This window comes from Marmota monax, unplaced genomic scaffold (assembly GCF_021218885.2).
Source record: "Marmota monax isolate L192 unplaced genomic scaffold, Marmota_monax_Labrador192_F-V1.1 WCK01_AAM20220418_F8-fsc00122, whole genome shotgun sequence".
Taxonomy (NCBI): domain Eukaryota; kingdom Metazoa; phylum Chordata; class Mammalia; order Rodentia; family Sciuridae; genus Marmota; species Marmota monax.
This window is the reverse complement of record NW_026695223.1, coordinates 3,417,198-3,431,929: the sequence shown is the minus strand read 5'-3', so window position 1 is coordinate 3,431,929 and position 14,732 is coordinate 3,417,198. Positions and strand designations below refer to the sequence as shown.

The window sequence follows — 14,732 nt, the reverse complement described above, 5'->3', positions numbered from 1 at the left end:
TGTGGTGCTGGGGATTGAACCCAGGGCCTTGTGCATACATAAACTTCCAATCTTATTAATAACTCAGTGGAAACTCCAGGAGGATAACTTCTGTAATTCAGTTAAAGAGGAAAAACCCCCATTAAAAACCCTTGGGAGGGGGCTGGGGATGTGGCTCAAGCGGTACCATAATCGCCTGGCATGCGTGCGGCCCGAGTTCGATCCTCAGCACCACATACAAAGATGTTGTGTCCGCCGAGAACTAAAAAATAAATATTAAAAATTCTCTCTTTCTCTAGGAAAAAAAAAAAAACCCCTTGGGAGTCTGAGGCAGGAGGATCGAGAGTTCAAAGCCATCCTCAGCAAAAGCAAGGCACTAAGCAACTCAGTAAGACCCTGTCTCTAAATAAAATACAAAATAGGGCTGGGATGTGGCTCAGAGGTCAAATGCCCTCAGTGCAATTCCCCAGTACCAAAAACAACAACCACACGTTCATGTGATCTTTTTTTTTTCTTCTTCTTGTCATGGTAGGGTTCAAACCCAGGGACTTATGCATGCCAGGCAAGCACTCTACCAACTGAGCTACATCTCCAGCCTGTATGTGATCATTTTTTTTTATACTTAAAGTATGTAATTTATTGTATAACAATATTATTATATAATAATATTAACTTTTGAAGCATTGTATTGTACATAATATTAATATTTATATTAATTAGTTACTAATTATATCAATACCTAATAAAAATGGAATTTATTATGAACTAGATTAGCAGTTCTCAAACCCTTCACCTCAGGTCACTTTTATTTTTAAATTAATTAATTAATTAATTCTAATTTGTTATATATGACAGCAGAATGCATTTCAATTCATAGTACACATATAGAGCACAATTTTTCATGTCTCTGATTGAACACAAAATAGAGTCACACCATTCATGTCTTCATACATGTACTTGGGGTAATAATGTCCATCTCATTCCACTATCTTTCCTACCCCCAGTCCTATCTAAAGTTCCTCCATTCCTCCCATGCTTCCCACCCCCAATCCCCATTATAGATCAGCACCCTCATATCAGACAAAATATTCGGCATTTGTTTTGGGGGGATTGGCTGCTTCATTTAGCATGATATTCTCCAACTCCATCCATTTACCTGAAAATGCCATGATTTTATTCTCTTTTAATACTGAGTAGTATTCCATTGTGTATATATACCACAGTTTCTTTATCCATTCATCTACTGAGGGGTATCTAGGTTGCTTCCACAATTTAGCTATTGTGAATTGAACAGCTAGAAACATTGATGTGGCTGTGTCCCTGTAATAAGCTGTTTTTAAGTCCTTTGGGTATAAACTGAAGAGCATGACAGATGGGTCAAATGGTGTTTCCATTCCAAGTTTTCTAAAAAATCTCCATACTGCTTTCCAGATTGGGTGCACCAATTTACAGTCCCACCAGCAATGTATGAGTGTGCCGTGACTTTCTCCCCACATCCTTACCAACACTTATTGTTGTTTGAATTCTTTTTTAAAAAATTTTAATTTGTTACATATGACAGCAGAATGCATTACAATTCATATTACACATATAGAGCACAATTTTTCATATCTCTCGTTGTACACAAAGTAGAGTCACACCATTTGTGTCTTCATACATGTACTTAGGGTAATGATGTCCATCTCATTCCACTGTCTTTCCTACCCCCATGCCTGCTCCCTTCCTCTCCCTCCCCTTTGCCCTATCTAGAGTTCATCTAATCCTCCCATGCCCTGTCCCCCCAACCACATTAAGAATCAGCATCCTTAAATCAGAGAAAACATTTGGCATTTGGTTTTTTGGGATTGGTTAACTTCACTTAGCATAATCTTCTCCAACTCCATCCATTTGCCAGCAAATGCCATGATTTTATTCTCTTAATACTAAGTAATATTCCATTGTGTATACACTGTATATACACCACATTTTCTTTATCCATTAATCTACTGAAGGGCATCTAGGTTGGTTCCACAGTGAATTCTGCTGCTATAAACATTGATGTGGCTGTGTCCCTGTAGTATGCTGTTTTTAAGTCCTTTGGGTGTAGACCAAGGAGTGGGATAGCTGGTTTAAATGGTGATTCCATTTCCATTTTTCCAAGGATTCTCCATATTGCTTTCCATATTGGCTGTACCAATTTTCAGTCCCACTAGTGCCCTTTTCCCCACATCCTCGTCAACACTTATTGTTGTTTGTATTCTTTGGTTTTTAAAATTTTTTAGATTTTGATGAACCTTTATTTTATTCATTTACTTATATGTGGTGCTGAGCATTGAATCCAGTGCCTCACACATGCTAGGCAAGCGCTCTGCCACTGAGCCACAACCCCAGGGCTCCACCCTGACCCCTGTTGTTTGTATTCTTAATAGCTGCCATTCTGACTGGAGTGAGTAGTTTGATTTGCATTTCTCTAATTGCTAGAAATGTTGAACATTTTTAAAATTTATTTGTTGATTGATCATATATCTTCTTCTGAAAAATGTATGTTCAGTTCCTTGGTCTACTTACTGATTAGATTATTTGTTTTTTGGTGGTAAGATTTTTGAATCATTATATATCCTGGAGATTAGTGTTCTGATATGCCTGTGGTAAAAATTTGCTCCCTCTCTGTAGGCTCTCTTTCACCTCACTGATGGTTTCTTTTCTGAGAAGAAGCTTTTTAGTTTGAATCCATCCCATTTATTGATTCCTGATTTTATTTTTTGCATTGTAGGAGAAACTACTTAATAATACTTCTTATTAAGGAAGTTGAGGCCTGATCCCACATGATGAAGATTTGGGCCTAATTTTTCTTGTATTAGGCACAGGATCTCTGGTTTAATTCCTAGGTCCTGCATCCACTCTGAGTTGAATTTTGTACATGGTAAGACTAGGGGCTTAATTTCATTTTGTTGCATATAGATTTCCAGTTTTCCCAGAACCATTTGTTGAAGAGTCTATCCTTTCTCCAATATATGTTTTTGGCACCTTTGTCTAATATGAGATAACTGTATTTATGTGGGTTAGTCTCTGTGTCCTCTATTCTGTACCATTAGTCAACAAGTCTATTTTGGTACCAATACTATGATGTTTTTGTTACTATTGCTCTGCAGTATAGTTTAAAGTCTGGTATAGTGATGCCACCTGCTTCACTCTTCTTGCTTAGGATTGCTTTAGCTATTCTGGGTTTCTTATTTTTCCAGATGAATTTCATGACTGCTTTTTCTATTTCTATGAGGAATGTCATTGGGATTTTGATTGGAATTGCATTAAATCTGTATAGTGCTTTTGGTAGTATGATCATTTTGACAATATTAATTCTGCCTATCCAAAAACAAGGGAGATCTTTCTATTTCTAAGGTCTTATTTATTTCTTTGGCGTTCAGTAGATAAATTGTAGAGGTCTTTCACCTCTTTTGTTGATTCCCAAGTATTTTTTTTTTTTGAGGCTATTTTAAATGGGGTAGTTTTCCTAGTTTCTCTTTCAGAGGATTTGTCACTGATGTTTGGAAATGCCTTTGATTTATGGGTGTTGATTTTATATCCTGCTACTTTGCTGAATTCATTTATTAGTTCTAGAAGTTTTCTGGTGGAATTTTTTGGGTATTCTAGGCATAGAATCATATCATCAGCAAACAGTGATAACTTGATTTCTTATTTTCCTATCTGTATACCTTTAATTTCTTTCATCTAATTGCTCTGGCTAGAGTTTCAATAACTATGAAGTGGTGAAAGAGGGCATCCCTGTCTCGTTCCAGTTTTTAGAGGGAATGCTTTCAATTTTTCTTCATTTAGAATGATGTTGGCCTGGGGCTTAGCATAGATAACTTTTACAATGTTGAGATATGTTCTTGTTATCCCTAGTTTTTCTAGTGTTTTGAATATGAAGGAGTGCTGAATTTCGTCGAATGCTTTTTTTTAATCTATTGAGATTATCATATGATTCTTATTTTTAAGTCTATTGATGTGATGAATTACATTTATTGATTTCCACATATTGAACCAAGCTTGCATCCCTGGGATGAACCCCACTTGATCACAGTGCACTATCTTTTTGATATGTTTTTGTATTCAATTGTCAGAATTTTATTGAGAATTTTTGCATCTATGTTCATTAGAGATATTGGTCTGAAGTTTTCTTTTCTTGATGTGTCTTTTTGTAGTTTTGAAATCAGGGTAATATTGGCCTCATAGAATGAGTTTGGAAGTGTTCCTTTTTTTTCTATTTCATGAAATAATTTGAAGAATATTGGTATTAGTTCTTCTTTGAAGGTCTTGTAGAACTGAGCTGTGTATCCATCTGGTCCTGGGCTTTTCTTGCTTGGTAGGCTTCTGATGGAGTCTTCTATTTCATTGCTTGAAACTGATCTGTTTAACTTGTGGATATCATCCTGATTCAGTTTGGGCAAATCATATGACTCTAGAAATTTATCAATGTCTTCAAATTTTCTATTTTATTGGAGTATAAATTTTCAAAATAATTTCTAAATATCTTCAGTATTTCTGTAGTGTCCATCATGATATTTCCTTTTTCATCACAGATGTTAGTAATTTGAGTTTTGTCTCTCTATCTCTTTGTTAGCATGGCTAAGGGTCTATCAATTTTATTTATTTTTTCAAAGAACCAAACTTTTTGTTTTGTCAATTTTTTCAATTGTTTCTTTTGTTTCAATTTCATTGATTTCTTCTCTGATTTTAATTATTTCCTGTCTTCTGCTTTTGCTGTTGATTTGTTCTTCTTTTTCCAGGGTTTTGAGATGTAATGATAGGTCATTTATTTGTTGACTTTTTCTTCTTTTAAGAAATGAACTCCATGCAATGAACTTTCCTTAGTACTGCTTTTATAGTGTTCCTGAGATTTCAATATGCTGTATCAGTGTTCACATCATTCACTTCTAAAAATTTTGATCTCCTCCTTGATGTCTTTGGAACCCATTGTTCATTCAATAGCATATTATTTAGTCTTCAGATGTTAGAGTAGCTTCTGTTTTTTATTTTATCATTGATTTCTAATTTTATTCCATTATAGAATGCAGGCTACTACTCTATTTTTTCCTTTTTACTTTTTGATATACCTTCATTTTATTCATTTATTTATATGTGGTGCTGAGTATTGAACCTGGGGCCTCACACATGCTAGGACAGTGCTCTACCACTGGGCTACTAGGCCATCCCCCTTTTAATTTTTAAATAATTTTTTTTTTAGTTGTTGATAGACCTTTATTTTATTTATTTATTTATATGTGGTGCTGAGAATCAAATCCAGTGCCTCACACATGCCAGGCAAGTACGCTACCACTGAGCCCCAGCTCTAACCGCAGTATCTATTTTTTTGAATTTGCTAAGAGTTTTGTGGCATAATATATGGTCTATTTTAGAGAAGGATCCATGTGCTTCTGAAAAGAAAGTGTATTCACTCACTGATGGATGAAATATTCTATATAAGTCTGTTAAATCTAAGTTATTGATTGTATTATTGAGTTCTACAGTTTCTAAGTTTAGCTTTTGTTTGGAATGTCTATCCAGTGGTGAAAAAGGTGTGTTAAAGTCACCCAGAATTATTGTGTTGTGCCCCAACTAAAGATGGCAATGAAAGTATCCAAAGATGTAGGCAGCTGCTTCCAGCAATGGGTTGTTGGGTTGGGTGGGGCAAGGCGGTGGTGTTGAACTGTGTGTTCAGAGATGCAGCTCTGTGGAGTATAGTTGTTGTGGCTGGTGGTTGCCTCTGGACCCAGGTGCAGGCTACCACATGAAGGGGACTGTGGCAGTAGTTGCAATGCCCCAAGATGGAGACAACTGGAGGAGCCCCACATTGGTAGATGGGGGTCTACATGGGAGTGGTAGCTGGAGCTCCTGTTTAGATGGGCAGCCTAGAGTCCTGCGTGGGTGCTAATGCTGGTGGTCCTACTTGGGCACCTGGAGGACCTGTGTGGATGAGTGACTGGGAGTCCTGCACTGACACTCAGTCTTAGAGACCTGTGTGGCACAGCGGTGTGATTCCTGCGTGGGAGCAGCTATGGGGGGAGGGTCCTCTAATCACTCGGCAGAGAAACAGTATTCCCACTACTTGAATCCCAGGTCCCAGAGTGATAGAGAATGCAGCCTCTCTCTAGCCTGCCACTTTGGATTCCCCCATATGTAATCATTTTTATCACCCTATTAGTCACTGCTATTCTGTGTCCAAATCATTTATACACACACACACACACACACATATATATATATATATATATATATATATATATTCTTTTTTCCCTTTCCAATGTTATAACCTTCCTTTGTTATGATCCTTTTCCTTAAAAAAAAATCCTTCATATTTGTAAGATATTCTTCTTTTTAGAATCTGGGGCCTCATCTGTATCCCTATTTTCAGACTTGGTTTAATTCTTTAATAGATACCTTCCTTAGCAGGTTTAGCAATTTTTCTTTAAAAGGGCCCATTAAAAAATAGCAGAAAAGGGGCTGGGGTTGTAGCTCAGTGGTAGAGCACTTGCCTAGCATGTGTGAGGCATTGGGCTTGATTCTCAGCACTGACTATAAATAAAAAAAATAAAGACACATTGACAACTAAAAAATACATTTTAAAAACAGCACAAAGGGCTGGGGATGTGGCTCAAGCGGTAGTGCGTTCGCCTGGCATGCGTGCGGTCCGGGTTCGATCCTCAGCACCACATACAAACAAAGATGTTGTATCTGCCGAAAACTAAAAAATAAATCTTAAAAAAAATTCTCTCTCTCTCTCTCTCTCTTAAAAAAAATAGCACAAAAGATGCTGAAACTTCTAATACATTTGAGAAATATAACTGCTTATACTCCAAGGGGTCTGGTAATATTTTCATTCAGTCCTTCATTCAATAAAGAGAATACCTATTGTGTACTTAGTATACACTGTTGGAGATATAATACAGATAAATTCCCTAACTATAAGAAATTAACAATCTAATGGGGGATAAAGACAAGTTACAATTATACTAGTGAGATAAGTACATATACCTGTTAGTTTTATCAGAATTCTATGTTTTAATATATCAAACATTAATCTTTTGAGGAATCAACTCCATATAAGGGATTTTAACCAAAAAAACCCAGAACAACCACCATTTGACCCAGCTATCCCTCTCCTCAGTCTATACCCAAAGGACTTAAAAACAGCATACTACAGGGATACAGCCACATCAATGTTTATAGCAGCTCAGTTCACAATAGCTAAACTGTGGAACCAACCAAATGCCCTTCCATAGATTAATGGATAAAAAAATGTGGCATATACACAATGGAATATTACTCAGCAATAAATAGAATAAAATCTTGGCATTTGCAGGTAAATGGATGGAGTTAGAGAAGATAATGCTAAGTGAACTTAGCCAATCCCAAAAAACCAAATGCTAAATGTTTTCTTTGATATAAGGAGGCTGATTCATAGTGGGATAGGGAATGGGAGCATGGGAGGAATAGATGAACTCTAGATAGGGCAGAGGGGTTGGAGGGGAAAGGAGGGGGCATGGGGTTATTAATGATGGTGGAATGTGATGATCATTATTATCCAAAGTACAGGTATGAAGGCATGAATTGGTGTGAATACACTATGTATACAACCAGAGATATGAAAAATTGTGCTCTATATGTGTAATACGAATTGTAATGCATTCTGTTGTCATATATAAATAAATAAATAAAGGCCCAGAACATTCATTCTCATATCAAAAGTCTCGTAAAACATTCCTAGATCAATATACATAGTCTCTTTTGGCATTCTACAAGCAGGACTCTTCTCTAATATATCTCCTATCTATATTTCCAAAGTTCCGCTTTCCATATTCTCTATTACCTGAGGAGTAGTAGGTTCCAGATCCTTAATTAAATTATAAGCTTCTTGTACATCATCTGAAATTTAAGAAATAAACATATCAATGTTTTTAAGCAAACCCTTCTGATGCAGTCCCAAGAAAGATTAGATCTTCCATATTCAAATTTTCACAGAATAGGGTTGAAGATATAGCTCAGTTGTAGAACATTTGTCTCACATATTCAAGGCCCTGGGTTTGATCCCCAACCCTGTAAAATATACACTCACAGACAATATCATCTGTTTTGTCTGCCCTCTAATTCTCCATCAAGTTGTTGGAGAATCTTGCACAGTTATACCAAAGATAATCAAATATCCTTAGAAAACTTATATTAAACCATGAGACAGACACCTAAATATGTTCAAGCCAAGAATATGCAAATGGCATTGTTTTTCGATAAGAAAAATGACCATTTTAAAAACCGTATAAGAATGGAATGATGAAGTCTAAGATTTGCTTTAAAATTTTCAGGAACAGGGGCTGGGGATGTGGCTCAAGCGGTAGCGCGCTCGCCTGGCGTGCGTGCGACCCGGGTTCGATCCTCAGCACCACATACAAACAAAGATGTTGTGTCCGCCGAAAACTAAAAAATAAATATTAAAAATTCTCTCTCTCTCTCTCTCTCTCTCTCTCTCTCTGTCTCTCTCTCTTTAAAAAAAAAAAAAATTTTTTCAAGAACAAAAAAATTAAGTGGTGGATAAAAAAGATTGGCAATATCTTTAAAATTATTGAATCTGGAGTTCTTGGGCATTTATTATAATATTTACTTTTGTTCACATTTAAAATTTTTCATAATAGCTGGGAGTGGTGATGCATGCCTATGATCCCAGAAGCTTGGGAGGCTGAGGCAGGAGGATTTCAAGTTCAAAGCCAGCCTCAGCAACTTAGAGAGGCCGTAAGCAACTTAGCAATACCCTGTCTCAAAATAATAATAATAATAATAAAGGGCTGGGGTGTGGCTCAGTGGTTAAGCACCCCTAGGTTCAATCCCATGGTACAAACAGAAGAAAAAAATTTTTTCATAATAAACTAAATTTATAAAATGTATACACTGTTTCTTTAATTCTTGTCCAAATGTATGTCTTTTTACTTATATATAAAACAGAGAGGACTGTTTGCAAGTCCATATTGTCATTTTAATAACCACATTTTTTTCAGTGAGCAAAATGTGGTCTGGTTGGTTTCTACCACATACCTAAAAAGGCCCTCACTGTTGGTCTGCCTCTTACCCTCTCCTCTTTTTCCTCTTCCAAGACAGACTGCCACCACAAATGCATGGTAGCCACTACCCTGTCCTGGGAACTTAGGGAAAAACGACTTGAGGCATGTGTCTAAGGGTCTTTGTTTAGGGTCAATAGATATCACATTCTCTTTGAATCATGTATCTCATAAGGTGCCTGGGGTACACAGAAACAGACAGACAATTAGGATAAGTTTTAAAAGTTAATAATTTCTAAAAACCACACAAGAAAATGTGAATATATATTATATATAAGGAGGAATGAGAAAAAGGACGAACTACTACAAGGGAAATGGAAGAAAAACATGAGAAATCAAAAGGGAATGGATAGAAGACAGAACAATTAGAGGGAAAAAAAGAAAAACAACAAGGAAAAAGTAGGTACTAACAGAAGAGGAAAGAGAAGAAAGAAAAAGCACATTAATAAGCACCAATAAATTTGTTATGTCCTATGAACTTGTTGCAAATGTACCTTTGGAAGGATTACAGATTTAAAAAGTTTAAGCAAGTAGTTCAATCAGAGGTTAAATATTTTTAAATTCTCATTATAAGACTATAACACATTTTTCTTACCTTGACGAAGGTAGTAAATCACGAGGTTTAGCCTAGCTTCAGGAATGACATCAACCAGAGGCGGTAAAACCTGTAAGGCCCCTTCTCCTCCTCGGAAAACAACCTAGAGATACAGAAATTATGTTACTGCAGCACGTATATATTTATTAGTGAAAATGTTTAAAAATTGGGTTCATGATATCCCACTAAACCAGCCCTGGGAATCAGTTAACACGTTGGGAATATTTATTGTTGGATGAATTATTACCTAATTCCTATGCCTCTTACCCTCTCCTCTCTTTCCTCTTCTCTACTTTTGATCCTTCTTAACACCCCTGTCATATTTAAATATTTCACTTTAACCCTGAAACTGACCTAAAACCATCACTCTCTTTATCCTTTTTCTTCTTTTATTTATTTATTTCTTTTGTGGTACTGGGGATTAAACTCAGGGGTGATTTACCACTAAGCTTCATTTCCAGCCCTTATCATATTATGTTTTGAGGTGGGGTCTCACTACACTGCCGAAGCTGGCCTCTAACTGTGGGTTCTCATTTCTCAGTCTCCCAAGTAGCTGGAATTCAATGAGTCAAAGTGGGCTAGATGTGTGGCACACAGCAGATTATATTTTATTTAATTAATTCAGTTAATATTCAATAGCACCTCCTATATGCCTGTTTTTATAATAAGTACTGGGGTTACAGCAGGAACAAGTCACTCCCCTGCTACCCTACAGACTGTTCAAGGGGGGACAAATAAATTTTATCTATAGAAAAAAGCTAAGAAACCAAAAACAGAAAAAACATCCATGAAAGGAGAATTGGTTTTGCACACTGTTGTATTTCCAGAGCCTAACACAGTGCCTAATACATAGTAAGTTGTTTCACAATATATAGAAATCAAGACTATCAGGCATGAACTACATAATCTCTTCATTTTTACCTCAATTTTCCTATTTTGTCATCATTTTGGTACCTCTGCAGTAGTCCCTTGTTTTTCCAAGATTAACTCCTTTGTCTGTCTTCTTTCTTATTTACTGGTACTGGGAATTGAACCCAGGAGTGATCTACCACTGAGCTATATTCCCAGCCCTTTTTATTTTTTGAGACAGGATCTTTCTTGTTGAGACTGGCCTTGAACTTGTGATCCTCCTATCTTAGCCTTCTGAGTAGCTGGGATTATAAGAATGCATCACCACACCAGATTCACGTGCCTTTTTTTTTTAATTTTTTTTGTAGTTGTAGATGGACAGAATGTCTTTCTTTATATTTATGTGGTGCTGAGGATCAAACCCAGTGTCTCACACACACTAGGCAAGTGCTCTGCCACTGAGCTACAGCCCCAGGACACCTGGCTTTTTTTTAATAGGTATTTTTTTAAATAGGTATTTTTATATATTTTATAGATGAACACAAAACCTTTATTTATTTTTATGTGGTGCTGAGGATCAAACTCAGTGCCTCACACATGCTAGGCAGATGCTCTACCAGTGATCCACAACCCCAGCCCCTCACCTGCCCTCCTGATCCCATGCCTCCTGACTCCATGTGAACCTTGTCTCTCCATTGATCGATGTATCTTCACTCTTACTGAAGCATTGGTCCTACTTCTCAACTTTAAACACACAGGGGTTTTGTTTTCTTGAAGTCTTCCACTTGGCCCCATTGTTCCTTCAGAGAGTGCCCTATTTTTCTTTCTTTCAATGCTATGTTTCTAAAGTATGTAGCTTACTGCTTCTAATTTCTTCTTACCTTCTCATTCCTTAACCTCCTCCCTAAACTGGCTTTTTCTCTCAGCACATTAGTAAACATACTCCCTCAAGTCACAAATTAACCTATTTAACCAAATTCAAAGAACTTTTCTGTCTGCTTGCTCCAGTGTGTCTGCAATTGTGACACTGTTGACTTCAAGATGACACTATGAATAACAGCACCATTTACTAAATGCTTACTTCAGACAGAGTATCCTTAATCTGCAAATCCCAAATCTGAAACTTTCTGATTACTGACTTGATGCCACAAGTGGAAAATTCCACGTGATCTCATATGACAGGTCACAGTCAAAATTCAGGCTCACTAAAAATATTATGTAGGTTATCTCCAGGCTATGTATATAAGGTGCATACGAAACATAAGTGAATTTCATGTTTAGACGTGGGTCCCATCCCAACCACATCTTATGTGTTTGCAAATTTTTAAAAATCTGGAATCTGAATTATATATGGAAGAAAAACTTTTGGTCCCAAGCTTTTCAGATAAGTTATAATCTGTATTTGCTATATAAAAGTACCTTATACACAATATTTTATTTATATTTTATACAAAAAATAAGTACTTCAATTTTTCCTATTTTACATGAGAACACTGAAATCCAGTAATGTTAAGTGACTTACCTGAAGTCACAAAGCTAGTACATAGTACAGTGTGATTTTGACCTCATATCTGACTTCAAAAATTGATATTCTTAACAATCATTTATATTGCTTTAACATTTTTCAGACTTTCAAAAAATTACAGAAATATTATGTGGTTATTAGAAAAAAACTTAAATACAGCATCTCAAAGGAAAGAGGAAATTTCTGTATTCTTACTTCCCTCTCTAATTCTATTCTCCAAGGCTAACTCCATTTACTATCTAATGTGTTTCTTCCAGTTCTATACACATATAGTGTTTCTTTACCTTGAGCTGTACATTACATCCATCTAGGAAGCTTTTAAGAAAAACACTAGTAGCTGGGTCCCAATTCAACCATTAAATAAAAATCCCTGGAAGATTGGGTGTGGTTGTATGTACCTATAATCCTAGCTACTTGGGAGGCTGACTTAGGAGGATCATTTAAGCCCAGGAATTCAAGGCCAACCTGGGCAACATAAAGAGACCATTCACCACCCCACCCCCAGAATATATGTATATCTAAGAATCCCTGGGGTTAGAGCCCATAATTAGTTTCAAAAGCCTCCCAGATGATTAAAATGGGCAGTTGTAAGTGACATGACATTATCTAGGTTGGTTCTTCTTTTTTTTTTAATATTTATTTTTTTAGTTGTAGTTGAACACAATACCTTCATTTTATCTATCTATCTATCTATCTATCTATTTATTTATTTTAATGTGGTGCTGAGGATCGAACCCAGGGCCTCACACGTGCTAGGCAAACACTCTACTGCTGAGCCACTATCTCAGCCCCTAGGTTGGCCCTTCTTGTCTGCCCTTTCTTGTCTCATATGCTGACTCTCCTTTCTCTGGCCCCCTAAGTACAAATGCTCTTTTGAAATCATAACTTTATATTTTTAATCCTTTCTTCCATATATATCCATGGTGTTGTTTTTTTGTTTTCGTGGTGCTGCGGATTGAACTCACGGCCTTGTGCATGCAAGGCAAGCACTCTACCAACTGACCTATATCCCTAGCCTTTCTTCCATATATAATTGTCAGGACATCACCAAGTGAAAATCTTCCATATTTATTTGCCGAGACTCTTATGATAACTCTTAAACTTAGCCTTGAACCAAGGGGAGCTTAGCCACTGAACCATGTCTCCAGCCCTTTTTATATTTTATTTTGAGACTTGGTCTCATTAAGTGGTTGAGGCTGGAATCCTTGCAATCCTTCCAAGCTGTTGGGATTACAGGTATGCACCACCATGTCCAACATACTCCAAACTTAAGTTCCAACCTATTATCTCAAATGCTTTATTCTCCATAAAAGATATAATTGAACTTATAAACTAGTTTAGAAGTGAAAAAATTAGCAGCAGGAGCCCATAATAGAAGTTATCCAAATACAATTTTATCTTTGATGGAGAATTGATCTAGAGAAGAAATGGATTTAATATAAGTCATTGCAAAGAAAGAATTACTAGAGTTTAGTGACTAGTAGATATTAGAAAAAAAAGTTGGGCACAGGGTGCATGCCTATTATCCCAGCAGTTCAGGAGGCTAAGACAGGAGGATCATGAGTTCAAAGCCAGCCTCAGCAATGATGAGGTGCTAAGCAACTCAATGAGACCCTGTCTCTAAATAAAATGCAAAACAGGGCTAGGGATGAGATCAGTAATTGACTGCTCCTGAGTTCAATCCCTGCTATCAAAAAAAAAAAAAAAGATACTAGAGACAAAGGGAAGGGGAGAGTCTAAAATAGCTGTGGTTTTCAGCTTGGGGACTAGAAGAATTAATGCTAAAAAACCCAGAGAAATCAGAAGGAAAATATAAAGTTATTATTATCATGATTTACCGATGAGGAAACTGAGACTCAGCAATATTACCTAACTTGCCCAAAGTTCCTGGTATCTGAGTTGAAAGCAGCTGTACTGTATCTCACTACATTACATGGTCAATAGAATCAAACTTAATCTGAGCTCAGATTTTTTTTTTAAAGCAATGGCCATCATAATCTAGCCCTAAACCTAACCACCCCGCCCAACTTTACTTTCCACTATTCCCCAGTACAAACTTAGTTACTTCCAGTAAAATCAATGTGTTTGCAATCCTTCATATATCACGGTTGTTCAAGGTCCATGTCCCAGAAAATCTTGGCCTTCTTTCCAAGACCAGAAAATCTTTGCCATTTTTTCTACCCACAAGGATATATTTTCTTTGGTCAAAAACCAAACATTGGGATCTACACTGCCTTGAGCTTCCTTCCAAAGGTAATATATATATCCCTGCCCTCCCAAAAAAGATTTCCTCAAGGAAAGGGACTGATATCCTCAACTCATTTTCTCTCTTTCTCAATAAGGAGGCATTCCTTTGGAGAGGACCAATATATGTTGGGGCATCTCCTTTTATTCATCTTTCTAATTTCTGGGATGTACCAAAGTAGAGTAGGACTGAAGTCAGTCAAGACGGGAAACAGTTTATTCACCAGATTGTGCCTGATGAGTTCTTTAGCAAATTCAAAGGATGAAGAAGCATTGTCCATCAAGCTTTTGAGTTCTGCCTGAAAATTAAAAAGCAAAGATTTATGAAAATAGCAAGTATATACCTCTTATTCCACATATTTATACAATGATTTATATTTTACAAAGAATTTAATGTGCTATTTCATTTGATTCTCATGACTCTGCCAGTGTAATTATTATTCTTCATATTTTATAG

General features: G+C 36.5%; 1 protein-coding gene across 2 annotated transcripts in view; it reads right to left on the bottom strand.

The window, feature by feature from the left end:
• Ift56 (intraflagellar transport 56) overlaps window positions 1–14,732 on the bottom strand; it is a 73,403-nt gene that overhangs the window by 29,385 nt on the left and 29,286 nt on the right. For both annotated transcript variants that reach the window (XM_058575731.1, XM_046434198.2), the window contains exons 8-10: window positions 14,500–14,574; window positions 9,658–9,760; window positions 7,826–7,881 (exon numbers count right to left, since the gene is read on the bottom strand). In XM_058575731.1, the coding sequence (XP_058431714.1) occupies window positions 7,826–7,881; window positions 9,658–9,760; window positions 14,500–14,574 (234 nt within the window). The remainder of the gene's footprint in view (window positions 1–7,825; window positions 7,882–9,657; window positions 9,761–14,499; window positions 14,575–14,732) is intronic.